Genomic DNA, 27,258 nt, shown 5'->3' on the forward strand with positions numbered 1-27,258 from the left:
GCGAGAATCGGACCGGTTAATAAACCGATAAGGTTACTGGTTTAATAGTTTATTGGTTCGATCGGGGTTCAACCGAAGTTCAACCGGTTTAATAAAATATTAAATAAAATTATTAAAAAACCTAAAAATAATTTTAAATATATAAATTCAATAATTTCTAACTTAATAAAATTTAAAATTTCACATAATAAATTATCCATGACTTAATATTAGAGGTTCATAAACAACCTCAAACATCAACGTTTATAACTCCCTGTAACATTGATACTGGTTCTTGCTCCCTGTTGACATGATGATTGTTCACAACCATGGTTCTGAAAATCGAACCGGACCGACCGGTTCAACCGGAAAAACTGGAAACCGGTTATTTATCTGGTTTGGATAAGATCAAAAACCGTCTGAGAAAAAATCGGAGAAAAAACCGGTCGAACCGGCGGTTAACCGATGAACCGGGAAAACCGTCCGGTTTTTTTGCGGTTTTTAGAAGGCAAGTTGAAATGTTTAAACGGCGTCGTTTTGCCTCTTTTTTTAAAAAAAAAAAAAAAAAGAAAACGCCTAATTGCCTAAATGAAACGAAGCCCTAAATCCCCTAATCAGTTTCCAGAAATCACCAAGCTCCAGAAATCACCCAAGCACAGTTCACCACCCAGTCACACACAGCCATCAGCCCTCTTCGCAGTCGCATACCCACCAGCCCACCACCACCAATCGAGCAGCCACAGCAGCGACCACCGCAACCACCACCGTCGTTGCCGAGCTCGCCTCCTCCTTGGTCGTTGCCGAGCTCGCCTACTCGTTGGTCGTCGCCGACACCCCGTCCTCGCCGTTACTCGCCTCCTCCTTGGTAATATTCTGTTCTTGATCTATTTGCTGCCTTCTGATTTTGATTTATGAGCTCGCCTCCTTCTGATTTTCTGTGCTTGATTTTATGATTTATTTGTCTGCGATTTTGATTTAGTTGCTGCCTTCTGATTTTAATTTTTTGTGCTTGATTTTGTTTTTTTTATTTGCTGCCTTCTGATTTTCATGTTCTGTTCATGATTTTGTTTACTGGCTTCATTATTTGTTTGTTTGCTGGCTTCATGATTCTGAGGCTATTTGTTCATGAATTTGTTTGCTGCTTTATTTGTTCGATTTTGATTTTGATTTTTCATTTTCTGAAGTTATTTGTTTGTTTGGTGGTTTCATGAATTTATAGTGAAGTATGACAATATTTTGCTCTCTGCTGGTCCCTTTACTGTAATAAGATTGCAACATTTCCGTTTTGGATAGAAAAGGAATTTTATTAAAGAGAAGAGCAGATATCAATGAAATTAACGATTTGTTATAATGAATTCACAGCACAACTTACAGAAGTTGGAATTTTGGACACTTTTTCAAATCTTCCAATTTTTCGTTGTTTAATTCAGGGCAGTTTTGGCCATCTAAATTAATGTTGCACACAGTTCTTCTAATTCAATCCTGCTTCCTGCATTTAGTAAAGAATGGCCTTCATCTCTAGACTACCAATGAGTTTGGTAGCTTCTGTTGTTTTTTTTGGGGGGAGTGTTTGTACATGTCAATGTAAGGTCTATTATAAGACTGAATATGATGGTATTTTAACACTTACTATTTTTTTTTAAAAAAAAATTGCATTCAGGATAACGTCAGAGATATGGTTGATAATTTTCTTGAATTTGTTGTGAACAATGTTCTGAAAACTGGACCGGACCGGCCAGTCAAACCGGTTTAACCGGGAACTAGCACTATAAACGGTCCGGTCCATTATCCAAAACCGTTAGAAGAAAAACCGTACAAAAATCGTCGAACCGGCCGAGAACCGGTCGGTTGGACCGGACCGGTAATCGACCGGTTCGAATAAAGCGACGCCGTTTTCTATTTGTAAAAAAAAAAAAAACGAAACAGATCCGTGAAGGCGTGAAGTGTGAACCAACCCTTATTCCCCCAATTCATTCGTCACTCAGTCACACCCTGGATTGGAGAACTCTGAACTCTGAAGCAAAGGGAACCCTAGCCCTTCTTCGCCGCCGCCGGTCCCAGGTCGTCAACGCCGCCGCCGTCCCCAGGTCCTCAGCGCCGCTGCTTCTTCCTCTTCCCCGTGTCCAGAACCCAGTTGCTCGGCATGTCCTCTTCATCTTCACTGGCTTCTCGGCATGGAACCCAGGTTAGTGGCTTCTCCTCTTCATCTTCACTGAGGGCTCGGTCTTCTTGGTTTGAAGTTCCGAAATTGTTGTTCTTCGGTCTTCTTCTTCGGTATTCTTCTTCAATTTTTGTTCCATTTTTCTTCAATTCTTCTTCTTCGGTCTTGGTTTGAAGTTTGGTTCTGAATGTTTTGTAAATTGTAATTTCCTGTTGTTGATAGATCTGTCTTGTACTCTTGAATTTGCTGGTTGCTGATGGTTGAAAATTTACAAATTTGCAAATTTGTATATGGTTTTGAACTTCTGATTGCTCTGTTACTCTGTTAAATCGTGTATTAAAATAAACTTACTCTGTTATATCATTTGTATCAACCAGAACACCTAATACTTACTCTTTTATTCTGTTTTAGTGTTTTCTAATTGCTCAATGGCTCTGATAATGTTTTACTGGTTCACCAGGCTCCTAATTTTTTTGTTCATATTTGCTCATGGTCTGTTGCAAAAATTAGAAATCAAATCATTATTGAAATTTTTTTATTTTTGTTTATCTTTATTGATTTCAGGTTTAGTGTGGTTACTTTATGCTTGTTTTATAATGTTTGTTGCTGGATGAAGTGTGCTTCACTTGGCATGCCTTGTATCTGATGCTGGAATGGTGGAGCTGCTCCTACAATTTAGAGGGAAGATTGCAACTGCAAAATTACTTATTTTAAGGTAGTTATGTCAGTAGTTCTTCTATCTTTTAGATGATGTACTTTATGCTCTAAAGTGCAACTTGCCAAAGGCTGCCCTAAGAGGAGACAAACCCATTCGTCTTCATACTGTGTGTCCTATATATTATATGCCTTTGAAATTATCTGTCCTAGCTATGAAGATCTACCCCGCCTCTTGTTATATTCTGTTTCTGCACTTGTAGTCACATTTCTTATCTTACTTTATGTGCTAAACATCTAGTTCATGAGAAACTTCATAGAATTAAGGCTAGTGAAACATTGTTATAATTTACTGGATAATGCATGTTTTTCTAAGTAATACATATACATTTGGTACTTTTCAAGTGTTTCAAGTGATAACAACACTCGAGAGCATTATATTTATGCGTGTTTTTTTTTATTGTTGGAATCAGCCACTTTCTGAGGTAGTTATTAAGGGAGAGGGCATTTATTCAGTTTCATTATGATTCATTTTGTGTTCATTTTTGAGATATTTGTTTGGTTGAATCAGACATTTTTGTGAATATGATAAACACATGATTTGGTATGTGTATAAAGTATAAACTTTTTTTCGATTTCTTACGGTACATACAATTAAATATCTAAATGACTTATTGCTTGAGTTTTATAGTTTATTTTCTAATGATTTATTAGAATGTTGTTAGTTTATAATATAATGATAACGCGTATTCTATTCTAAAACGGTTTTTTCGGTTGAACCGCCGGTTAGACCGGTTGAACCAATAAACCAGTAAACCAGTAACTAAAACGGTTAGATGACCGGTCCGATTTTCAGAACCTTGGTGTGGACCATGTTAAAATCAGAAAACTCAGGTCTAAAAACACATAAATTAAAGTTGAAGGGTATACATTTTTTTTTAATTTTTTTTTTCTGTACTCCATGTTATAGGTTGAGTTGGCGAAAGTAAGTAGCTTTGGTGAAGTTGTTACATTTTATTACAGGATTCTCAGTTCAGGCTAAAGTAGCTTAGTGTTGAGTAGCGTTATCAGTGATTGATCTGCGGGTGTACGTTAGCGTAAGATGCGCTTCGATTGAAACTCTCTTTGAACCGCTAATTTCATTTCAATTACAATGGCTCAGATTCCCAACCTGGACAATGCCCCCATCAATCTCATTTCAATCAGGTATACCTCTTTTAAAAGTATTATTTGATAACAATTCTAAATTTTTAATTTATATGGTTATATTTCAGGGAACAATCCCAAAAGGAGCTCATCAACATCCTCAAGAACGTAATTGTTTCTCAATTCCCACCAATTTGTTTGTCCTTTTTTGGTTTTGAGTGCAATTCGTTGTGATGGCACTCAAAAATCAAACTGACTTTGTAAATTGCTTGTGGTCGTTCTTGTTTTAGATTCGAGGGAAGAAGTGTTTGGTTATCGATCCGAAGCTAGGGGACTCTCTCTCTCTCATCATACAGACATCATTACTCAAGGTAATCAAATTTTCTGTCTTTTGCTTCTATTCAATTTTTACACGGAACATATTTATTGTATTAGATTTCAGAAAAATCATTCTTGCCCATGGAAAATAGTTGGAATTTTTTTATAAGTAGTAGTTTGTTGTTTAGATGATTGGATAGTTTTATTGTATACTGAGAGGTTGTGTTGAACTGGTGAAATAGGAGCATGGAGTTGAATTACGGCATCTTTCAGCTGACCACATTCAAACTGACTGCACCAAAGTGGTCTACCTCGTGCAATCTCAGCCTAATTTGATGCGACATATATGTTCTAATATTCACCATGACGAATCGAAAGGACTACAAAGAGAATATCATGTTTATTTTGTTCCCCGCCGCACTGTTGTTTGTGAGAAAGTGTGTTTTCCCTTAACTTGAGTATGTTGTACTAGTATACTTGTCCTACCATACAAAATAATTATATTTTCTTGTGAACAGGTTCTTGAGGAAGAGAAATTACATAACATGGTTACAATCGGGGAGTATCCCTTGTATATTGTACCAATGGATGAGGATGTACTATCATTTGAGCTTGACCTTGCTTACAAAGTATGTTGTTGGATATTACCATTTCTGCTCTTCCTGATATATTTATTGAGTTAATTTGGTATTGTTGTCCCTATGAGTTATAATTTATCATCTTTGAAATTGTCTTCCATTTAATATTTGCTTTGAACAATTACTTATCCTTGTTTGCCTTCTCATCTATGGTAGGAGTGCCAAGTTGATGGTGATACAAGCTCGCTTTGGCATATCGCAAAAGCAATTCACAAACTTGAGGTTGTAGTTTTGAATACATAATGTTGTCAAATTTGTTAGCAGGGAAGTTTTGGACTCAGAACAATTATCATCAAACTGATAGGAGATAATCAAATACAAATAGAATTCCCTTTTTGATATAATATCATCGATCTGCTTGTCCTCTTTCTTAAAATTGTTTCGTTGTTGTGTTTTATTATTTTATTTTGCAGTTCTCTTTTGGAGTGATACCAAATCTGAGGGCAAAAGGAAAAGCATCTGTGCGTGTTGCAGACATCCTTAACCGAATGCAGGCTGAGGAACCAGTCAACTCATCTGACGTAATCATGCTCTACTCTGTTTTTTTCCCTTTCTTTCTTCAAGATAACTGGCAACAGTAAAACAGCCAAAAGATACCCCATAAAGAATAAAACTCATACACACAGTGAGAGTTTTCAAAGCTTATTTAAATACGCCGTACAGTCCTCTGATTGTTTGATATTTGTATATAGATGGTTATGCCAGAGATAAACACGCTAATCCTTTTAGATAGAGAGGTATGTCCTTCCGTTCCATTTACTGGATACAATTGACATCCTCAAAACTTATCACTGAAATTGGGTGCACAATGAATGCAGGTGGATATGGTTACTCCTTTGTGTTCTCAATTAACATATGAAGGATTACTTGATGAGGCAAGTTAATGCAGAAGCAGCCTACATATTTATGAAAGGATACATATTGCATAGTATATTTTATTGCTTGTTATTTGATGATCGGTCTTTTCTCCTAAGAATATGAGAATATCTCCTAATCAAGTTTGGTCTGCTTAGTATATTCCTTCCCTTCATTTCTTTCTGAATTTTAATATTGTAAGTATGAATACCAAAACTTTCCAATACCTGCTTTAGTTATTTGGATAAGTAGTTTTGGAGCGTTATGTAGCCTTCATGGCTTATTCTGGTGCCATGATTTTGTTTTCAGAAATATATAATTTCAGCATATGGAAAGAGTTGAAATGTGGCTTTACCTTTTTTCTATCTTATTGCATTTGTATACTGCAGTTTTTGAATATCAAGAATGGTTCTGTAGAGCTTGATGCGTCTATTATGGGACTTCAGCAAGAGGGGAAAAAAACTAAAGTTCCACTTAATTCAACGTAGGTTACTTTTCTGACTTCCTCTTTTAGTTTCTACCTTCTATTAATGATGCAATGTTGATGGATGTTAACTCTCTTATCTATGAGGTTTGAGATGCTTTACTTGCATCATACCTGTTATCTTTTATTTACGATTTGCTCTTTATATATCTTAAAATTTGCTTTCCTGTCCTGTGTTAGTGACAAGCTCTTCAAGGAGATACGGGATCTCAACTTTGAAGTTGTTGTCCAGGTTGATTTTATATTTATCTTGACTAATTTCTCTCTCTCTCTCACTCTCTCTCTCTCTCTCTCTCTCTCTCTCTCTCTCTCACTCACACACACACACACACACACACACACACACACACACAGAGGAGTGAAAAGGTTATTTAGATAGACCATCTATGGTTCCCTTGTAGTTCTAGTTTCTTAGTTGATGTCTGCAGTATTGCAGATTTTGCGTCAAAAAGCTACATCCATGAAGCAAGACTACACTGAGATGACGACTACTGTAAGTTGATGTCCTATACTTGGATGCTGCTTTTCCAATTAATTTTGCAAGAAAACAAAAACTGTTTCAAAACCAAATTTTTATGTGAAATTATTTATCGAATCGACTGGAATCCTATTGCATACTTTACCTTGGAGATCAAATCCTTCAAGCTGTCCCAGTTGTATGCATGCTCATTATTGCAACCTAAGAATAATAAAATAGTTAACTGCATATGTTCAAGTATTTAAACTTTGAGAAGCCTAAACATGTTTTTTTAACTATTTATATTAAGATGGATCGCCAAAGGCATTCTAATATATTGCTTTCCATAATATCCAGTCACAATCAGTTTCCGAGTTGAAGGACTTCGTGAAAAAGCTGAACTCATTGCCAGAAATCACTGTAAGAACTTGTTCATTTTGACATTGACTTCATTAACTAGATTCTTAGAGTTATCAAAACATAATATGCTTGAAATTATTTTTCCAGAGACACATAAATCTTGCTCAGCATCTGACAACATTCACATCAAAGCCTTCATTTCTGGGGCAGCTTGATATGGAACATACAATTGTTGAGTCTCAGAGTTATGACATGTGAGTTGATGTTGCATGCAGACGTCCTTAAAGTATTTGGATGGCATTTTATTGTCAATTAATCTGGTCAATGTTTGGAGTTTGCTAACTGGTGATGCATTGTGCTTTAGAGATTTCTGCTTGTACATAGCTTATGTTTTTAAGATGTGAAACTTTAGTTGCTAATTTATGCAGATGCTTTGACTATATTGAAGAGTTGATCCACAAGCAGGAGCCTTTGACGACGGTCCTGCGCCTTCTAATCCTATTTTCCGTTACTAATTCTGGGTTGCCAAAGAAGCATTTTGACTACTTAAGGCAAGCTTGAATGACCATGGATCTTTTCTTCTTTTACTTTCCTTTTCTTACTCTATAGAAACTAGGTTACTTGTAATATTTCTCCATTCTTGCTTGTCTGCATTATACCAAGAAATCTTATTTTGTGGTACTCATTGTTGTCCCATATGTTTGTAACTTCCATTTTTAGGAGAGAACTACTACATAGCTATGGATTTGAGCACATAACAACCCTAAATAATTTAGAGAAAGCTGGGCTCTTTAAAAAGCAGGTATCATGAACTAGTTGTTTACTTGCAAGCTCAAATGGGTCTCTGGGTTTTTTTAATTTTTTTTTATTATATTTGTGGACATATTTTTAACTAATGCTTATTTTGCATTTGATCCTCTTAGGAGTCAAGGAGCAACTGGCTTACCATAAAACGTGCTCTGCAGCTTGTGGTTGAAGACACTGATACAGCCAAGTAATTTTCTTCTAGATAATGTGATGCTTGGACACCTTTATTGTGTTTTTCCAATTTTGATTAGGAGGTTGATGCATGTTAGTGTAAAAGTGCTAGAAGCATTTTGACTCTTGCAACAATTGTCCCAGAAGTAATTGTCTTGCAAGTTGTTTTGACTTTACAATAACTACCCCTCAAGTCATGCATATAATGAGATGTGGTTTTGATTGGCAATGCAAAACATTTGACACCAATAGTATTTCAAAATTAATCTCTTTTGTTTAAGTTATACAGCCACAGATTAGAAAGTTATGGATTCTTCTTTAGAAATGTGTTAATGAGTATGTATACAACACAACTAAAATAATTTCTTTTCGCGGTGGGATTTGGGGTAGGGCGGTTGTTAGACATTATGAAATGGTAATAAATACAGAAATAAGCATCTCACTATCACTTCATTAAAGGTTAATTGTTGCAACATTGATGTTTCCAGAGTACGTGCTCTTTTTTTAATTTAATTATTATTTATTTATTTATTACTACTTATTTTTAATTGCTCATCTTTTGTGGCTGCACCACAAGTATTCCTCTGTTATATTCACTTCTCAGTAGCAATTACTGATGGTGTTAATGTTTCAATTTGTCTTAGTGTATATAGTACATGGTATTTCTTGCAAAATCTTTCATGGGATTCATTTACATCATCATTACTTTATTAATAAAATGCTGTTTTGCAATTATCTACTTGTTGCACTCTTGTATCCCTACTAATTTTTAAGTGATTTCCCTCCCGTTACAGCCCCAATGATATCTCTTATGTCTTCTCTGGATATGCACCATTTAGCATTCGTTTGATCCAGCATGCCATTCGATCTGGATGGTAAGTTTGAAATTTCAATACTAAAGGCCCTCTTCATAGCTATTATTGAGCATGGAAATTAATTATTTATCTAACATGATCATATATAAAATTTAAAGACAAAAGTTTATAGAGCTGCAAGTTTCATTTATAAGCAAGGTTCCAATGATGTTATTGTTATTATTAGTACATACTACTTTATAGTTGTGCTCTCTGTTGAGTTCCAATATTGTTCAGTTTCTTAGCTTATTTCAAATTGGAAGACTATATTGTATTATTATAAATAGCAATTTCCATGCTAATCAAATTATCTTAGCCTTTAGTTCCAGATTTTCATTTAAACACAATACATTTATTCAAAAAGATAATTTGATTGTGAGCTTAGTTTTAAAGCAACTCATGCAATATTAAATGTGATAATTGGTCTCTCAGGCGTCCTGTTGAAGAAATTTTGAAGCTGCTACCTGGACCTCACCTGGAAACAAAGAGGGTTAGTACTTATTAACTTTTCTAAATCATAATATCGGTGCATGCTATAATTGGCCAGCTGAAAATCTTATAACTGTTCCAGCAATATTTCACTTATCCTGTTCATATTAGTCACATCACTTGTATACTCCACTTACCTTAACCTCTCTTTCTATTTATACTTAAAGTTTGGCTTGCTTGGTTGCTTTTACAGGGTGCATTCTCAAATAGCCCATCATTTGACTCTTTATCAGGGGTTTCAACCGGCATAGCCAAGTATGGGTTTACATCAATCTCCATAAATGCAATGCTTGTGCATTGATTTGACACTGCTAAAACATTTAGCAATAATAATATAACTAATAAGGTTCAGATGGATCCTATCTTTTATTCATCCACAATTTATTATTTGTTAAGGGTATCACTTAGCAGCAGAGGTGAGCTTTACTACCTGGGAAAATAAACCCTAAATGCAAGAAAGAATTCAATCGCTTTTCTGCCATTTCCTTTGTTTTTAGTTTACTGAAAGAGATAGCAGTTGGAACTTGGTGGTTCACATTTGAAATAGGAGTTTCAGAAATTGCAAAAGATTTTAGTCTTAAAGGAAGAAGTTTTATAACTTCTTTGATAACGTTTTTTTTCCCTTCTGACCCGTTACATATTTCAGAGTACCTGATGGGAGGCGTGCCCTGGTGCTTGTTGTCTTTGTTGGAGGTGTTACCTTTGCAGAGATTTCTGCTCTTCGGTTTCTCTGTTCTCAGGTGTGGCAATCGTTTCTTTTTTCCAATTGCTTTTAACATGTTAACCAATACATTCTTCCTACTATTTAGATCCTGGTTTTGTAAATTTGGCTATTGATCCATAATGTAGCAGGTGAATGGACGTATTTGCTTAGTAAATTTGTGGCTTATCATGTCTTATCTTTTTGATGATGTGTACTAGAGGCATTATCTTTCTAGAATGGTGTATAGTGTGTCACATTAGGTGTGAATCTCTTCTTGTCATGAAATCGCTTGTTTCAAAAGGTTAAACTATTAGGTAGAGATACATAAATCGTCGCATCCAACACTTCTATTTGGTTCCTAAATCAAATTTATAGTGTTGATTTTGCAGGAAGGCATGGCATATGATTTAATCATTGCAACGACAAAAATAGTCAATGGACAAACCTTGGTTGAGACATTTATGGAGAAGCTAGGTTGATCAATCATTGCAGTTCTTTTTTTTTTTTTTCATTTTTTTACCTTTTATTTTTTATAAACTAAATTGTCTTTCCCGGCTTAGGGGGGTGAGATTATGTTTGATGATGCCAAATGAAAGCTATATGCAGCCTAATCGAGTTCTTCTAGAGTGATGCTTAACCAATGTTTATTGATGTTGTAAAATAAGTGAGGCCTGGAATATGAGAGTTGTTTTTATTTAGTTCTACTATCGTATATTTGCCTACTCTTATCTGGTTCTTTAATAGAATCTTGGTGCCTCTTCCATGGCTTAAGATTTCTAGAGATAGTAAAGTGTGATGAATTGTTAATTTAACTACATTTGAGAAGGAACCTTAATTTGTATTCAAAAAAGTTAAAAAAAGAGACCCTACCATTAGCAATGATTACAAGATTTTAATCCGAAGTTCGTTAATGAATTGGAGTCCACCCTTGGTGGCTGGCTTTACTTGCAGTTACACTTTCTGCTTTCTAGGTTATCATTTAACATTTCCAAAACACTCCCTTCGTGATGTTTAATCAATTTCGTTCCATCATTTGCCACGCTATTGTGGTACCTACAACGTGAAAGTGTCATGGTATATCTTTATAGTAAACATCTTAGTTTAAACATTCATAATGATATATGTTGTACTCGCTTGTCAAAATATTTGTCTAAAGAACCAAAAAGTACAGAAAATAAAAAACTGGTATTTTAAAATAACTATTTATTCCGAATAATTAGATCCACTCATGTAATTTTAATCATTATCAAATTTATTTATTATTTTTCTTATATGTTTCTAGTTGGTCATTTTTAAACAAATAGTCGAATACAGTAATTTACAAATATTCAAGAATCATCATTTAATAGATATAAACGTGATTTTGAATTTAGAAATCTTGTACAATCGTCACATAACATCTTTTATAGCTAATTTTACAACATTTCTCTTTACAGAAAACTAGAAAAGTACGACCACAACATAATACAAAGTTCCTGCACATTTTGCATGCTCAACTCTATCAGCAATGCAACAGAAATCAAAGTGAAGGAAAAACAATGGAGAATAATACACCATTATACCAGGTGGACATGGTTTACAATACAATATCATCTAAACATCTATAAGCTAAATAATGAAGTTACATTGTCATTAAGCTAAAAACTTTGCACATTCTGATCCCCTTCAATCCGCTGTAAGACTTCTAATATGCTTCTACACAATAGTTTAGTACTTTTGGAAAATGTTGGATTTAAAAATTTTTTTTTGAGAAAAATAAACTAATTCCCTCTATTTCAAATTGAAGTTGTTCTAAATTGTTGTACTATTTTTCCTAATGATGTTCATATTGAAACTGTTTGATTCAAAATTTCTTCCTAATCTTTGAATTAACCCGCTTTATGCTACATTTTGTTGCATATATATATATATATATATATTCTTGTTGTTTGGTAATCTCACGTATTCCTTCAAATCCTTGCGAAATACCACCTTTGTCCAACTGTGAACTTGAGTATTCTTCCAATTTCTCGCATAAACCTTTCGTGCCGTTTGTCTTTCTCTTCTCATGTTTCGTATTCCTTATATGCGCTAGTTCTTAGGGACACGATTTGTGTGTACGGAAAGTGAATATGGTCAATCTATGAAGTTATAAGGAGTTGTGGAGTTTTGAGGCAATAAGAGGAAGTGATCATGCTTTATTAAGAGTTCTAAACGAACATTGTGCCTATTTAATTTTAGATTTTGAAATTTGGTTTGCATCAAATTACTTTTATCAACTTTTGCATCATCTAATATATTTTCTTCTATGTTTATGTGATATGATTTTCTTGGAACCTTTAAAATATTCAAAAAGGGATGTGAATATAAATCTTTTCTTCAACTTATATCAATTTTCGAGGGCAAAAATTTTTGTAAGTTGGATAGAATGTAACATCCCACATTTTTGAAAATATAATCATAAATAAATTGTGATTTTATTTTATTAAGTTTAAAACTTTATAATTTTAGAAATTATTTTATTAGAAATAATTAAATAGATTCGGAGATAACTTTATTTTGAATCAATTAATATTCTTAAGTAATTTTATTATATTGGAATATTTTGTATAATTTTAGTAATTGAAAAATAAGGAAGGATTGTATGATTTAATTTAAGTAACTTTTATCATGAAAAAGTTACGATTTATTTTATTAATTTGATATCTTATCTTATAAATTAATTAATTAAGGGTAATTAAATTAGTTTTATTAATATTTGGAGTTATGTTAATTAATACTCTTGTGTAATTTTATAATTGTTATTTCATATAATTTGAAATTAAGATTTAGTAATAGAAGTAATATATAACTTAATTTAAGAAATTTTTATTATGGATAAATTATGGTTTATTTTATTAGTTTGAGCTCTTAGAGATTAACTTATTAGGAATGATTAAATTGATTTTTATAAATACTTTAAGTTTAAGTAAGTTAATATTTATGTACAATTTTTATTATAATTAGATATTTTGTAAATTAAAATTAAAGTTTCGGTAATAGAAAAATAATAAAAAGTTATATCATTTAATTTGAATCATTAAATATTGAGTTTAAACTGCATTTTATAAAAATGTGATTAATATGCTTATTTTTTTAATTTAAATTAAAAATAATTAATTCAACTTAGCAATATGTTGATAAATAATGTTCTTAAATATTTTTAAGAGAGTATATTTAATTTTAAAATTATTCTACCCTTCAATTTTATCAAAATATCTATTCATATCTATCTATAATTTTTTATAAAATTTTAATTTCTAACCCTAATTCCTAAAATTAAGTCAGAACCCTAATTTCCCCAGTTCCTAACCCTAACAGCCGCAGCCTCAACCTCCTTCATAGCAAATGCATACAAATTTAAGAAAGGGGGAAACAGGGAGAAAGAGGGAAGAGAAGGGAGACGGCGCTGGCTGGGGCCTCGCCGCCGTCACCGTCGCTGTCAAGCGTGAAGGGTGGAGAGGAGAGAGCTTGCATCCAAGAGAGAATAGATGCTGTCTGCCGTCACCGTCGCCGCCCTGGAGCTCGCCGTCGAGCTGCTTCACGGCGCCGTCCCGTCCATGGACCCACAAGCTTGCGTTACTGCCGATCCGTTCACAAGCCGTCGTCGATGGGACAGAATCGCGAAGAGAGAGAGAGAGACACACGAAGAGAAGCCCACGACCAGCCTTGTTGCCGGCAGCGCCGCGGGTTGCCGTCGCCATCCTCGCGAGCTGCCACCGCATCGCCGTTACTGAGCTGCAGCACCGCCGTTGTCGCACTCTGCTGCTGCCGCGTCTCGCCAAGCCGCCGCTGGAGGAGGAAGGCCCGCCAGTTTTGTTTCTGCTTATGGGTTTTGGAATCTGAGAAAACGCCACTGCCGTTGTTGTTTGTTGGGTTCAAGATCATTGCTGCCACTGGAATCACGAACCGGAAAGGAGAGGAGGCCGTTTTCTGTTGTCGCTGGTGCTGCCATAGGACGGTTGAAGCCATTGCTGATTATGATTTTGTTATCTGGGTACTGGTCTGATCTTTTCCTTAGGATTGATCCATTTACTTGTTTTGTTTTGTTACTGCTATGGTAGCCATGTTCTGATTTTAATTCTATTTTAGTCCTTGCTTTGTCTTGAATCCTAGGGCTGAAAATTGCTTTTGATTCCTACTCAATTTAAATCCTCTATTTTACTGCAACCATGGTCAAAGTTGCGAAGGCTGGTATTGTTGCCGTTCTGGTTGTGTGACAGTTACCGCTACTGCCCTGACACTAAAAGAGAAGGTATTTGTTACGTTAAAGTATGCGATTGCGACATCGAGGTAGGGGGTTTAAAACGATTTTAATTTAAGAATGCCTACAAGGTTTATTGAATAACTGCAAATAGATTTAATAGCTGTGATTAATTGGTTGATTATGTGAATATTGAATTGTGGCTGAAATTGTGATTGGAATGGTTGAGATTGTGATTTGGAATTGTTGATTGGTGATATTGATTGATTATGTAGATTGGGAATTGTTTGATGACTTATTGTTCAGAATTACTGAATTTTAATGGGTTATGTTGGATTTGTTGCTGTTGAGCTGATATTTGGTATATTGTAATGATAATGAGCTTGGTTGGTGGTTGATTTGGAATTGGTTTTGAGGGGTATTGAAGGGTTGGGTTTTGAATACTAAATGGTTTGCTGAAAATCAGGTTCTCTTGAAAATAAACGGCAACTTTGAAAGTGAATCAGTGACTCTATAGTGACTGAAATGATAAGAATTTAAGTGTTAAGTAAATTATATTAAGTGTAATTGTGAAAACTCAATTTTGAAGGTTTCGTATCAACTAGAGAATTAGTTATGATTTTTCAAAGTTGAATTCTAAAATCTGATTTTCTGCGTAATTTCTATACCGAGTCAGCAACTTTGAAAAACTACAACTAATTCTGTGATTATCGGAATTGCGTGGGACCAAGTCCGGATTAAGCTTGGGAATATAGGGAGCTAGACTGCTGAATTTGAGACTTTTTCATTAAGTTTATGATTTATGGTGAATTTTTGAATTATGGATGTCAAATCTGGTTTTTCTGCAGAACGTTTAACACAGCAGCAACTTGTTTCCTCTATTAGAAATTCTCCAGTTTGCATTTTTAAATGGAACCAATTTTAAATGAAGCTCTGGTTCTAACACTTTAATTTCAAAAGAATTTAGAATTGTTAGAGTTGTGGTTTTAAAGATTTGGATTTTTAAAGTAAGATGTATTATGCAGTAAAAGTCAGGTTTTGTTTTCTAAGTCAGTAACTTTGAGACTTTATAATTTTTAATTCTGGAATGATATTGAGATGCAACCAATTGGAGGTGAAAGTTGAGTATGTTTAGTATAGTTTAAATGTTCAACTATTAAACTCAAATTTGAAGACTCTTGCAGGGTTCTGATTGAAAGGCTTTCATACACCTCAAGTTGTAGTTTAAGAAATTTGTTAATTAATCTGGTGTAAGAGGGATGAATGACTAGCTTCTGGTTCTTTTACTGCTCTGTTGTTACAGCTCCTTTCAGTCCTTAATTGCTTTGTTACATTCTAGCTTTCAGTCCTTTTATGCGAGCATTTGTTTTGGAGCTTCTGTTCACTATTTTTTTGTATTTTTTTAAGTGCTTCTATTACTTTATGGTTTTTGTTACAAATTGATGCTGAAAGCTTGCAAAGAATTTGGCCTAATTTTACTATATTCAAGTATTGTTTGTTAGGTTGGATCAGATAATTAGTGATATTCTGGATTCTATTTTCTCAAATAATATTCTGACTTTATTTACAAAATGCAAATTTAAATTTGGCTTTATTAACAAACTTACAGTGGTTTCTTTTTATTTGGTCAATTTAGACTTCAACTCTAAATCTGATAACTTATTCTTCATTCATATGTGTCTATATTTTGGGTTGTTGTCTATGCTGCTATGAGCTTCAATTTAGATCTTTCTTTGTGGTTTCTAATTGAAATGATTGGTTGTACTCTTGGTCTAATATAAGATAGAGTATTTACCCAAATTGGTCCCCAAAGAATTTTTAAGTGGACGTTTTGGTCCCCAACAAAATTTAATTATGTAATTAGTCCCCAACTTTTGTAAACGTCCGTCATTTTAGTCCTTTTGTTGGTTTTTTCCGTGAAATTCTAACGGTAGAGTCCAACGTGTCACGTTCAGGTGATGAGTCAGCCGTTAAGTGCCACATGTTCAATCAAGACAAATTGGTCCCTATTCTGAATGATGCTAAACGCGTCGTTTTGGGAGTAGGACATAAGGGTGTGTGTCGTTTCGTTAGCTGAGTGGTTTTAAAGGTCCATTTTTGTCTTCCTCCCCCAAAACGAAATTACAACCAGCACCCTCTCTTCCCCTAGGTTTTACAAAGAAAGCCACCACCACGTGAATCGGTAGTCAGTCTTCCGACGACCTCGCTGACATTGTTGACTCAAGACTTTGTACCAAACGAAGTTATTGTAGAAGAAGGTTTTGCCGGTCTATCGGTCTTCACCGGTCAGGTTAGTATATCTTTTCTCTATTATGATGCGGATGGTATAGTTGATCATCGTTGCAATTGTTCGAATGTGTTTACCTTGTGTATCTGTTTCTGGCAATAGAAATTAGTTACTGAAGAAAGTGTTTTTAAGTTCTTCATTATTATGAAAATCAGTTACTGATAAGTGACGTAATGCATGCATATATGAGTTTAACATTAAAAAGATTCAATATTTTGTGGTAAATACACTTTATACATTAATTAATCTAGTTATCACAATTAGGAAATTAAAGTTTGAGCAGTTGTTGTTTAATATGAAATTGCTCTGTATAAGTTTGTGTTCTGGTTTTGACATTTTATTCCATGTTTATGGATTACAGATGACTGATTGGGTTATCCCTGTCTTTCAACATGGGGGGAGTTTTGTCAAAGATAACAAGGGTGAACTACTTTACATTAATGGGAATGTAAAGAGATTTCCTCCTTTGGATCTTGATTTAGTGAATTATTTTGATTTGAAGAAAATGTTTGAAGAACTTGGCTACCATGCATACAAAAAGATGTATTGGTATGACCCAACAGCTCCTAGTTATGAAGCAGGCCTACATCCTATATATGGAGATAAGGAAATCAGAGAGATGTGTGACAAAAAGAGGGAGGACAGAGAGACGGATGAATTGTGTCTGTTCTTTGATCATCCAATTATGGAAGATGTTGATTTTGAGGATAGCGATGATACTGATGAGCATAGTGAGGCCGAGGTCTTGTCTGATGAACCAATTTCTGACAACGATAGCTATGATAGCTATGAAAGTGCTGAAGACGAGGCGTATAAACCCCCACCTCCAGGATTTGAGGATGACACCGATGATAGCTATGATAGCTTTGAAGATGAAGAACTCATGAAGAAAACAAAGAGAAAAGGTGGCAACAGAGATAAGAAGGGTAAAAAGAAAGCTGTTGGAAAAAAGGATAATGCAAGGAAGAAAGGTGGGCCTAAACAGACTACTAGGCCCAATGACAAATATGGGCCCAATATAACTGTTGGGCCTACTCCTACTGCTAGGCCTAGTCCTACTACTGGTAGGTCAGAATTTGGTGTTGGACCGGGTATAGCAGAGGAAGGGGATGATATCTTTAGTGATGAGTCTGATGGTTTAGGATTTGAGTCAGAGGGGTTTGATACACCTCAATCATCAGACAATGAGGGAGATGATTTTGATTGGCCCCAATTCAATGAGGAAGCAGACTTTGGTGATGTTCAACTCCAATTGAACATGGAGTTTGCCACATTGGATCAATTCAAGCATGCCTTAAAGGACTATACTATTGCTGAAGGAAGGAGGATTTTTTATGCTAAAAATGATAATAGAAGAGTTAGATGCAAGTGTGCAAGTGGGGAAGAGAAGGCTATGATTGCAAAGGCAAAGTTCAAGGCTAAATGTAAGGCTAAAAGGAAAGAGACTGATGCTGCAGAAGTGGATAATTCTGGAGAGAATGGAACTGCTATTGTCCCTAGCAGTGATGATAATGAATGTCCCTGGCTGATTTATTGTGCCTGGAATAGTGCTAGAGGGTGCTACCAGATTAAGACGTATGAGCCTAAACATACTTGTGCTAGGGAATTCGGGTCTAACATGGCTGATCAGAAATGGGTGGCTGATAAATTAGAGAAGAGGTTATTGACCCAACCTCACATGACTCATGGCGAAGCTTTTGATCATATTAAGATAGACTTTAATGTGGTGTGCAGTGACAAGATGATTTATAGAGCTTTAAGGGTTGCTAGGGAAAGGTATGTTGGGAATGAGAGGGCTCAGTATGGAAAGTTGAGAGATTATCTCACTGAAATACACAGAAGTAATCCTAGCAGCACTGCATTGCTGGAAACAACCCCCACAATTCCTGGTTCACCGCCATTGTTTAGCAAACTGTATATTTGTCTGGAAGGGTGTAAAAGGGGGTTTAAGGCTGGTTGCAGACCACTGATTGGGTTGGATGGATGTCACTTGAAAGGATATTATGGGGGGCAATTGTTGTCTGCTGTAGCTCAAGATGCAAACAATCACTTCTATGTGATTGCCTATGCGGTGGTTGACAGTGAAACAAAACAAAGTTGGAAGTGGTTTTTACAACTTCTTCAAGAAGATATTGGTAACTGCTCAACAGAAGAATGGAATTTTATCTCGGATCAACAAAAGGTAAATAACCATTGCACTGATTGTATTTGACTTTATTTTACTTGCTGTGATTAAATTTGGGTTGGTGTGGTTGCATTTGAATTGAATTGTTGTTATAATAGTTGCATAGAATTGTTATAATTGTTGTTAATGCTTACTGTGATTATATTTGTGAATGTTAACGCTTACTTGTATTTTCTCTTCTATCCTAAAATCTGGTTGGTTAATAATTAATACTGCTTCTTTTATTTCAATATCACAAGTTATACTGAAATTTGGTCGTAAATTAATTTTTCCACTTTGTTTTCTGCGTATATATAATCATGTCTCAAGCTAATCTTTATATTGTTGCATATTTATTGGATGAGGAAGCGTGCCATACAAAAAAGTGTGTTTCTATTAATGTGATATTATTGGCATATATAAAGAGCATGTTACTTCTTCACCTAATAATATCATGTACATTGTTGCATAATATAATAGCATGTTACTATTCATGTTATAATTGCATGTTACTGTTCATGTTATATAAAGAGCATGTACAATAGCATGTTACTATTCATGTTATATAAAGAGCATGTTACTGTTCATGTGATATTATTGGCAAATATTATTAGTGGAATGCGTGACATTTGAATTAGTGTAATTGATTATAAGTCTCTTATGCTCTTGTCTTTTATTTGAATTGTACTATTTGTAGTAATTAAATTTGAATTGATGTCATTATATTTGAATTGAATTTAGGTGAAGTTAATATGAAATAGTGTTCTAATAAGGTTTCGGGTGGATGAAAGGGTCTAGATGACTGTCAAATTATATTACTAAGGACTAATCTGTCTGATAAATAATTTACTTAGGGGCTTATTTGTCTGATAAATAAATTTTTTGGGGATCTTACTGTCTGATCTATGATTTTATTAAAAAAGTCTGTATATGTGTTTGTTCATTTTGATGCCTTCTTCAGGGTTTACTGCCTGCTTTGCATGAGGTGATGCCAAATGCACACCACAGGAATTGTGTAAGACACATTTGGAAGAATTTTATTGGGAAGTTCAAGGATAAACAACTAAAAAATATAGTGTGGGCATGTGCAAAGAGTAGTACAGATGCAGAGTTCCAACATCATATGCAGAGGCTAAAGAGGATGAACGAAGAAGCATGGGCATATCTTGCAAAGTTTCAACCTTCTTGCTGGACCAAATCTTATTTTAGTCATTGGCCAAAACTTGACAACGTGACCAACAACATGAGTGAGGTCTGGAACGCCAAAATTAACCACTATAGGGGAAAGCCTATTCTCACCATGTTGGAGGAGCTTCGTTGCTACTTGATGAGGAGAATGGTAAAACACAAGAAGATTCTAAGCACCTACACTGGAGTACTGGCACCAGTTCAGCAAAGGAAATTGGAGGACCTTATGAAGGATACTAAATTCTGGACGGCTCAATGGACTGGTGACAATGATCGTAACGTGTTTGAGGTGCAGACACATTCAAAGAAGGTTGGTGTTAATCTTGGAAGGCATACTTGTACCTGCAATATGTGGCAACTGACAGGTAGTCATAACATATTGTATTTGACTTACATGAGTTTAAGATATGCATTCTGCTGTATTAAAGTCAATGCTAGTTAATTCTTTTGTAGGAATACCATGTGTTCATGCATTAGCAGCTATTCAAAAGAGGTGTGATAGGCCAGAACTATATGTGCATCCTTGGCTAAAGATGGATGCATTTAGAGCAACCTATGAGCATGTCATGAAACCTGTCAACTCAGAAGAGTATTGGGTGAAGACTGGACTACTATCTCCAGAGCCACCCATCATTAGGAGACCTGCAGGCCGCCCCACGAAGAAAAAAAGGAAGGCGGACCCTGTTGAAGACGTGCGTGATGGAACAAAAGGACGACGAACATTCAAGGTTACCTGTCAAAAATGTGGCGAATCTGGCCACAATGCAAAAACATGCAAGGGACCACCAAGGCCTAAACCCCCACCAAAGAATAAAGGTAAAAAAAAGGGTAATGGAAATGGATCCACCATTGCAGCAGGGTCACAGGAAGAAGTACAAGTAACCCTCTCAGCCCCTCAACCACAGCCACAGGTACCTTTCTAAATTGGATTATATTCGATGCTTTGTATGCCATTCATGTACTTACTTGTTTTGTTACTTTGTCTTGTGTTAGGAGCAAACTACTAACTCATCCAACCAAGTTGCATCAACAAGTTTTAGGCCTCCAAGACCTAAACAACAAATTCTGAGACCTCATGTAGCTCCAGTCACTGCCCCAACACCTCCTATGAAGCTTGTTTCGGCTCCAAGACCTTTACCTCCACCAACTTTAACTCCTCCACCTACAGCCCCATTTGCTCCAGTGCCTAGGTCACTCCATCCGAATCAGATACCAAGAATCTCTCCGGAAACAGTTGCTGCTACAAGCTCTGGAACTGCTGCCAGAATATTCAAGTTCATGCCTACACCAGGACTCAACCTCCAAAAGAAGAAATGATATTGCTCTATGATATCATGCTGATTGTAGTTATGTTGTTTAGTTTATTAAGACCCTTTTGTAACAGATTATGGTTATGTAGTGCATTTATGCAACTTTGAGCTATGCTTTTGGAATGTATCTTTGATGCTAGCAACAGATATAAACTAGCTAGGAGTAAGTTTTTTGTTGGAATATTTAGAACTTTGATGCTTGATTTCAAATATATGAAATTATGGTTATTAGACTATTTTGATAATTATGAGTGATGTGATTTGTATTAAATCAGGTTTTTGAAACATTATTTTTGTGAATGCATATGATTCTAATATTTGGCAAAGGAAATTTCATTACACAATTCTGACAGACTATAATATTAGCAATTACACTTTGATCAATTATTCAATTACAATATATCCATACATAATAAGCACTTAATTCCCTTCTTTTCCTACCTAACTATATCTTTCCTAAAAAAATACAAACCAAAAAACCTAGCATGAAAAAGAACACATTTTTCCAATGACTGCTCCACTCCCTCCTTTTACTTATATTCTTAGTCTTCTTCTCTAATTCATCTACCAAATCTTTCAACTTCTTCACCCTCTCTTCCAGTACAACATTATGCTGGCTATCTTGCATTTCATGGGAAAAAATTTTGTCAAACCATATAAAAAATTTACAGTGTGGAAGATTCTCCTACATTGAAGGGGAAAATGCACAAAATCAGAGTTAACCCATGAATTTAACAATGCATAAAGAAAATACCATACCCAACGTTTCTTACCCTATAATAAGGACAACCAAAGAAAGGTCTTCTTGGGTTCTTATCTGTTCCAGATTCCACAACAATGGCATAAGCTCCACAGTGGCATCTTGGATTCTCCCTTCTTGCAATTCCAAATTTGGGGCCACCTGAAGCACTGCTAGCACTACCATCTCCGCTACCTCTAATAACTCGTTGACAATAAGAACTTGTTGAATTCCCTCCACTTGCCATGGTTACACGTTTTCAGAGTAGCACACGAGGATGATTATGACCTTCACACCATTGTTTTAGGATTTAGGGCATCATACAAGAACAAATCTGTAGTTGTATTTCTAGGGACTATTTTGTCTTTCATCCCATGTGGCATTTAACAGCTGACTCAACACATTAACATGACACGTTGGACTCTACCGTTAGAATTTCACGGAAAAAACCAACAAAAGGACTAAAATGACGGACGTTTACAAAAGTTGGGGACTAATTACATAATTAAATTTTGTTGGGGACCAAAACGTCCACTTCAAAATTCTTTGGGGACCAATTTGGGTAAATACTCTATAAGATAAGGTTATCAACACTAATAGGTAGGAAGCTTATTGGGAGGCTCCTCAAAATCTTTTCTTACCATGGTACACTCTAACCCCGACAACAATATAAGAAAACAGAGGAAAAATAGAGGAAAAAAGAATTCGTACCCCTTTTATTTTTTCCCCACCTTTCTTAACATGTGTCCTATTATGTTGTCGAAGTTGTGTGTTCTTACTGTTGGTATAAGTATTTTGATATTATCCCTTAAGAGTTATTACATATCTTGGAGATTTTCTAAGTTTAGATTTATATATTTGATCATTCCTCCAGTATATCAAGTGACTTTTGCAAATAAGTTGAGCTTATCTTTTATCATACAATCCTAATCTTACCATAACTTAATCTATTATTGTGTTTTGCAGTTGCTCAATGTTCCAAATCCTGCTGTTCTTGACATTCCTGTTTGTGCATTGGGGGGTGGATATTGGAATTATATATTATTATACAGATTGCCTAAAGACTAGGTAATACCATTATGAAAACAAGTTTGTTAGGTACTCATAAAGATTTTTTATGCCTTTGAATGATTAATTTAAATTTTTAATTTAGTCAATAGAAAAATACTGCAAAAGCATTATGTTATTCTTTTGCATGTTGTCAGATAGGTATATCCATGATGAGGAAGGAAGTTGAGAACGATGAGTCTATAAAAGTAATTCGTTTCCGTTGCTGTTTCCATATATTTTTTTTAACTCAAAACAAATAAACAAAGGCCATGCTTTTATATCAGCTGGATTTGATTTTAAGAAAAGGATTTAGGTTTGGAAATATTTGAAACTTTTTTGTGGTCAATCATTTGAGCTGGAACCAACATACGGACTTAAGAAATTTATGTTTAAAGGTTTTGTTCTGATTTTTTGCAGGAATCTTCATCTCTTAGAAAAATACCAGTGGTATCTTTTGGCCGTGAACTTCAACTTCCTGCACATAGTAAAAGAAATTCAAAAAATATAGTCATACTGAATAAGCATACAAATTAGAAGTTTTTAACAATTATTTGAATGGTTTCTACTCATTGCAATATTGTGCAGTTAGTTGGAGATGATTTCTTGATGTTTAATGCAAAACGCATTGAGAGAGTAATACTAGAGTATGCATGTAACGCTCTTTTTTAAATGGACTTTGATGGGGTTCCTTTGTTTAGTTCAAAATTGTTCTCACTTTTTCTTCATAAAATTAATCATATTTCGTTAATAAAGATGTTTGGATATCCAGAGTTTGAAAAAAGTTGCTTCTTTATGCAATAAATTAGAAGATAGAGTTTACAAGTTTTTTACCCATATTAAAACACTGTTGCATGAGCTATTTTTGATAAATTAATTTTTTTTAATTGCTATTTTGTTATTTTTTTTATTGCTGTTCTTCCTCTGACATGGATTTCTATAGTATTTTACTTATGCATTTGTTTTTGTCAATCTTTAAACGTGCATAAATTTAATTTAATTGTTACGATAATTATAAATACAGAGCAAAGTCCAAAAACAGCCAATTAGACAGAACCCAGAAGTTACTCTTTGCTGTGATGTACGCTGTAAGATTGTAGGAAGAAGTGATGAACCCAATGTCTACATAAGCAATGAACAAACCACTGCGGCTGCAACGCTTTCCTTCATTCAAACTTCAATTTCATGGTAATAGCTACTACCTCTGTTGATAAGTTCATTTTTTTAATTGATTTTTTGCTGCTTTTTCTTTTTGTTCTTCCATTGCCATTAAAAATCACGACATAGAAGCGCAAGTATGAACTTACTGTTTTGTTAAATTTACATATAATCTTTGATGCAATTTCTGATTCTGCTGTAAGTTTGTGACTTAAAAAAATATATATTAAAAGGAGATTAGAACATGAAATTAAGAAAGAAAACAAAGCTCAACAGATTGACCTTTGTTGTTTTTTTTCTTTTCTTTATTTTCCATTGACCTGATTTTTATCAAGTCTATAAAGACTGAGATACATGCAGTTCCAGTCTTATAATAGTGATAATTGCTATGGTGACCAAAGTACATATCGTAATATTCACTTCTAAAGCTCATACATTTTATATACCCCATTGTAATGTAGATCAACCAAGTTGGAATTGTTACAGAGATCATTGAGGTGGTGAAGTAGGCAAAGGAAGTACATTGGGGAGTGGTAACTTTTCATAGATTTGGGAAAACTATAGACTCTTTCATTGTTGCCAATGGAATTAAGTAAATCAGACAGTTAGTATGATCTTCTATAAAATAATTCTTTTGTCTTCATATGTTTATATGTTATGACTTCGTTCAAGTAAATTTTATTGAGAAAAAAGTCTACTATATTTGTAAATTGGTTTCTTGAAACTTATCTTATTACTCTTTAAAGGAATTGCATCTACCGTAGAATATTAATATTTGTTTCTCAGTATCTATTAATTGGACAAAATTGCTTATGTTTTTATGAATTTTTTTAGACTTTATATTTGATGGGTTGGTAGTGATTTGAGTAAGGTGTATGCAATTCTCACCAAAGCCTTTACTAGATTTTAACATTCTTTTAAGTCTAATGCATTTTCTTTTGATTAAAATCTCAATTGCTGAGATTTTTCTATCATTCAATAAACCTGAAAAATTTATATTCCATAATTTAAAAGAATTGATAAGAACTAGATGAACATGGAGCAGTTTACTTTTTGTTTGCGGCTTAATCATATGATGCTTTCATGAGATGGTTTCATTGTGATTTTAGAGTTTGTATATTGAAAACTTTTAATTAATATGCATGCTCAGGAGAAATCACTTGAACTGTTGTCGGCATCTTAGGTCTCTCACATACTCTAATTAATTAGTTACTTCAATTGTATATACTATATCATCATTGATCTTAATTACTTTCTTTTGTCTTGCTCAGGAAACATAATTTCTGCCTTCCTGTTCTTGTCCCCAGTGTAAGTTTGATATATTTTGCCTTCATTCTTAACTATCTCTTTTTATGGGGCCATATTTTTGTCATTTTTATTTGCATCTAATCTTCCTAGAGTAAAAAGGAAACAAGTGTCTTAATTAGGATGATGCAAAACACTAATTTAGTATTGCTTGTGCTGTTTTATCATTGGGTTTTAAGGTTTAACGGGTTTCATTGATATTTAATTTGATTGCATGGTAATTAGCTAATTTTTGGTACTTAATTACTTTGGTTAGATAAAGATAACTCTCTAATTATTTAAGATTAATTATTAATTTAAGATAAAAATATTCATTTTTCTTTCGTGTTATTTCGATCTGTTTTTGCTTCCCTGGTTGAAGTGTGAAAAATTGTGTCTTGATTTTCGCCTGGATTGTTGCAAGTTGCTATGATATTCCTTCCCTTTTTTATGATGGATTTTCTCTATTTTGTGTTTCAGAGAGATCCAAAATCCTGTGAATCACGTAATCCAATGTGCTCGAAGCCTACACCAGCCTTCAAAAAGTCGCAAAGTAACCCTTCCTTACCTATTTCCTTCATTTCTTTATTCTAATTTTTATCTCATTGAAAGGAGCTGGTTTGGACACAGGAGTTGAGAGGCAAATTTGGTCTTGTTGCCTTTTTTTTTTTTGCTTCTTCAATTGTGCAGCAGTTTTTGGGTTCAGAGATAAAATACTTTTGGGTAAGTTAAGTAAGACCACTACTTGTTTATTTTTTATATGAATTATTCTTTTGTTTTCTTTTGTGTGGGTTTATAAATTTTACCTTTTTATGATATGTGAAAGTTTATGTGTGTAAAAATAAGTTAATGTATTTATAGGGTGCAATTGTATTCACTGGTTTATTGTTTTTTTTTCTGGTTTTCTGATTTTATGGTATTTTATCTTCTTGATTATTTACTTTCTAAATACATATTTTGTTTACCTCTCTTATGAAATAAAATTAGTAAGAAACTTATGGTTATTTGTTTCTCTCTTTTATTTATTTCTTTTTTCCTTGTCTGAATATTTTTTTCCCTTCTGTTTTCTTGGGTGTTGAACTAAATAATTAATAAGTGTTGCTGTTCTGTCATTTTTTTTCACCATTTGCTTCAGATTGGAGCTATTTATCTCTCTATATCTAACTGTTGAATTATGCCCTTTTATGCATTCAATTTCGAAAAACTATTGTTTTAAAACAGTGGAAAATTCTTTAAAAATCTGTATGGTGTAATTTCAACCGCTGGGTTCCTTTATTTTATTCTGTTGTTTCTCTAATCTTTTGGTTTTTATCTTCTTGGATACTTATTTTATCAATGTATATTTTGTTTCCCTCTATTCTGACGTGTTATGAGTGATAGGCGTGATGGATGACGATTTGCTTTTGATGGTCCGCTCTGGTTTTGCAGTGGCGGCGGTGCCAGTGCTGGGTATGACTCTTCATTCATATTACTCTGTTTTTTGTTATTTTTCATTTTATTTTTCACCTCTGTGCCTTATTATTTATATATAGGCGTGCATCACGATTTTTATTTGGAACCTGTTTAAAATACTTTCTCACTTTTTAGGAGGTCTTGGTTTTTCTCTTTTTTTTTTTGTGATTATTATGCTGAAAGTATGCCATTTAAATATTTTCATTGATTTAGAGAATGTATCTATTCCTGCTGTGAAGAAAACAAAAGAAGTTTACTGAATGAGAAAAATAGTAGGTTTATATTAAGAATTGTTGGATATTAAGTTTGTTTTTCTAATTTCCTTTTGTTG

The 27,258-nt window shown here is 34.3% G+C and overlaps 2 protein-coding genes and 1 long non-coding RNA gene across 24 annotated transcripts; all 3 read left to right on the forward strand.

The window, feature by feature from the left end:
- Nucleotides 1-564: 564 nt before the first annotated feature.
- LOC107632864 (vacuolar protein-sorting-associated protein 33 homolog) lies at nucleotides 565-10,855 on the forward strand. 13 transcript variants are annotated; one of them, XR_015907304.1, is made up of 26 exons: nucleotides 596-844; nucleotides 1,640-2,164; nucleotides 2,705-2,855; nucleotides 3,818-4,000; nucleotides 4,069-4,108; nucleotides 4,231-4,311; nucleotides 4,501-4,695; nucleotides 4,777-4,887; nucleotides 5,053-5,118; nucleotides 5,310-5,417; nucleotides 5,589-5,633; nucleotides 5,715-5,771; nucleotides 6,141-6,235; nucleotides 6,416-6,467; nucleotides 6,672-6,728; nucleotides 7,050-7,112; nucleotides 7,200-7,306; nucleotides 7,481-7,603; nucleotides 7,773-7,854; nucleotides 7,976-8,046; nucleotides 8,825-8,905; nucleotides 9,317-9,374; nucleotides 9,567-9,628; nucleotides 10,020-10,113; nucleotides 10,452-10,550; nucleotides 10,637-10,855. XR_015907304.1 is itself a non-coding variant. In XM_088508609.1 (26 exons), exons 4-26 carry the CDS (start codon nucleotides 3,948-3,950, stop codon nucleotides 10,642-10,644), a joined length of 1,794 nt encoding a protein of 597 aa, XP_088364735.1. In that variant the 5' UTR covers nucleotides 596-844; nucleotides 1,640-2,164; nucleotides 2,705-2,855; nucleotides 3,818-3,947; the 3' UTR covers nucleotides 10,645-10,855. The 13 variants fall into 13 exon arrangements, 11 of the variants coding, with proteins under 11 accessions (XP_088364736.1, XP_088364733.1, XP_088364735.1 ...); XM_088508609.1 differs by having other exon boundaries at nucleotides 10,466-10,550; XM_088508610.1 differs by lacking the exon at nucleotides 1,640-2,164 and having other exon boundaries at nucleotides 565-844; nucleotides 10,466-10,550.
- Nucleotides 10,856-13,380: 2,525 nt separating this feature from the next.
- LOC107623871 (uncharacterized) lies at nucleotides 13,381-21,489 on the forward strand. Of its 10 annotated transcripts, none has more exons than XM_088508631.1 (7): nucleotides 13,411-14,091; nucleotides 14,211-14,349; nucleotides 16,254-16,588; nucleotides 16,947-18,767; nucleotides 19,711-20,302; nucleotides 20,391-20,848; nucleotides 20,931-21,489. In XM_088508631.1, the coding sequence occupies exons 4-7, from the start codon at nucleotides 16,947-16,949 to the stop codon at nucleotides 21,252-21,254; spliced, it is 3,195 nt and encodes a 1,064-aa protein (XP_088364757.1). In that variant the 5' UTR covers nucleotides 13,411-14,091; nucleotides 14,211-14,349; nucleotides 16,254-16,588; the 3' UTR covers nucleotides 21,255-21,489. The 10 variants fall into 10 exon arrangements, with proteins under 10 accessions (XP_088364753.1, XP_088364756.1, XP_088364757.1 ...); XM_088508634.1 differs by having other exon boundaries at nucleotides 13,436-14,091; nucleotides 14,187-14,349; nucleotides 16,448-16,588; XM_088508632.1 differs by having other exon boundaries at nucleotides 13,436-14,091; nucleotides 16,448-16,588.
- A 4,616-nt stretch (nucleotides 21,490-26,105) lies between these two features.
- Nucleotides 26,106-27,054, forward strand: LOC107630163 (uncharacterized). The gene is made up of 2 exons (XR_015907306.1): nucleotides 26,106-26,198; nucleotides 26,856-27,054. It is a non-coding gene; the product is annotated as an uncharacterized LOC107630163 (long non-coding RNA).
- Nucleotides 27,055-27,258: the final 204 nt, after the last annotated feature.

This window comes from Arachis ipaensis, chromosome B3, assembly GCF_059453495.1.
Source record: "Arachis ipaensis isolate K30076 ecotype BB chromosome B3, ASM5945349v1, whole genome shotgun sequence".
Lineage (NCBI taxonomy): Eukaryota > Viridiplantae > Streptophyta > Magnoliopsida > Fabales > Fabaceae > Arachis > Arachis ipaensis.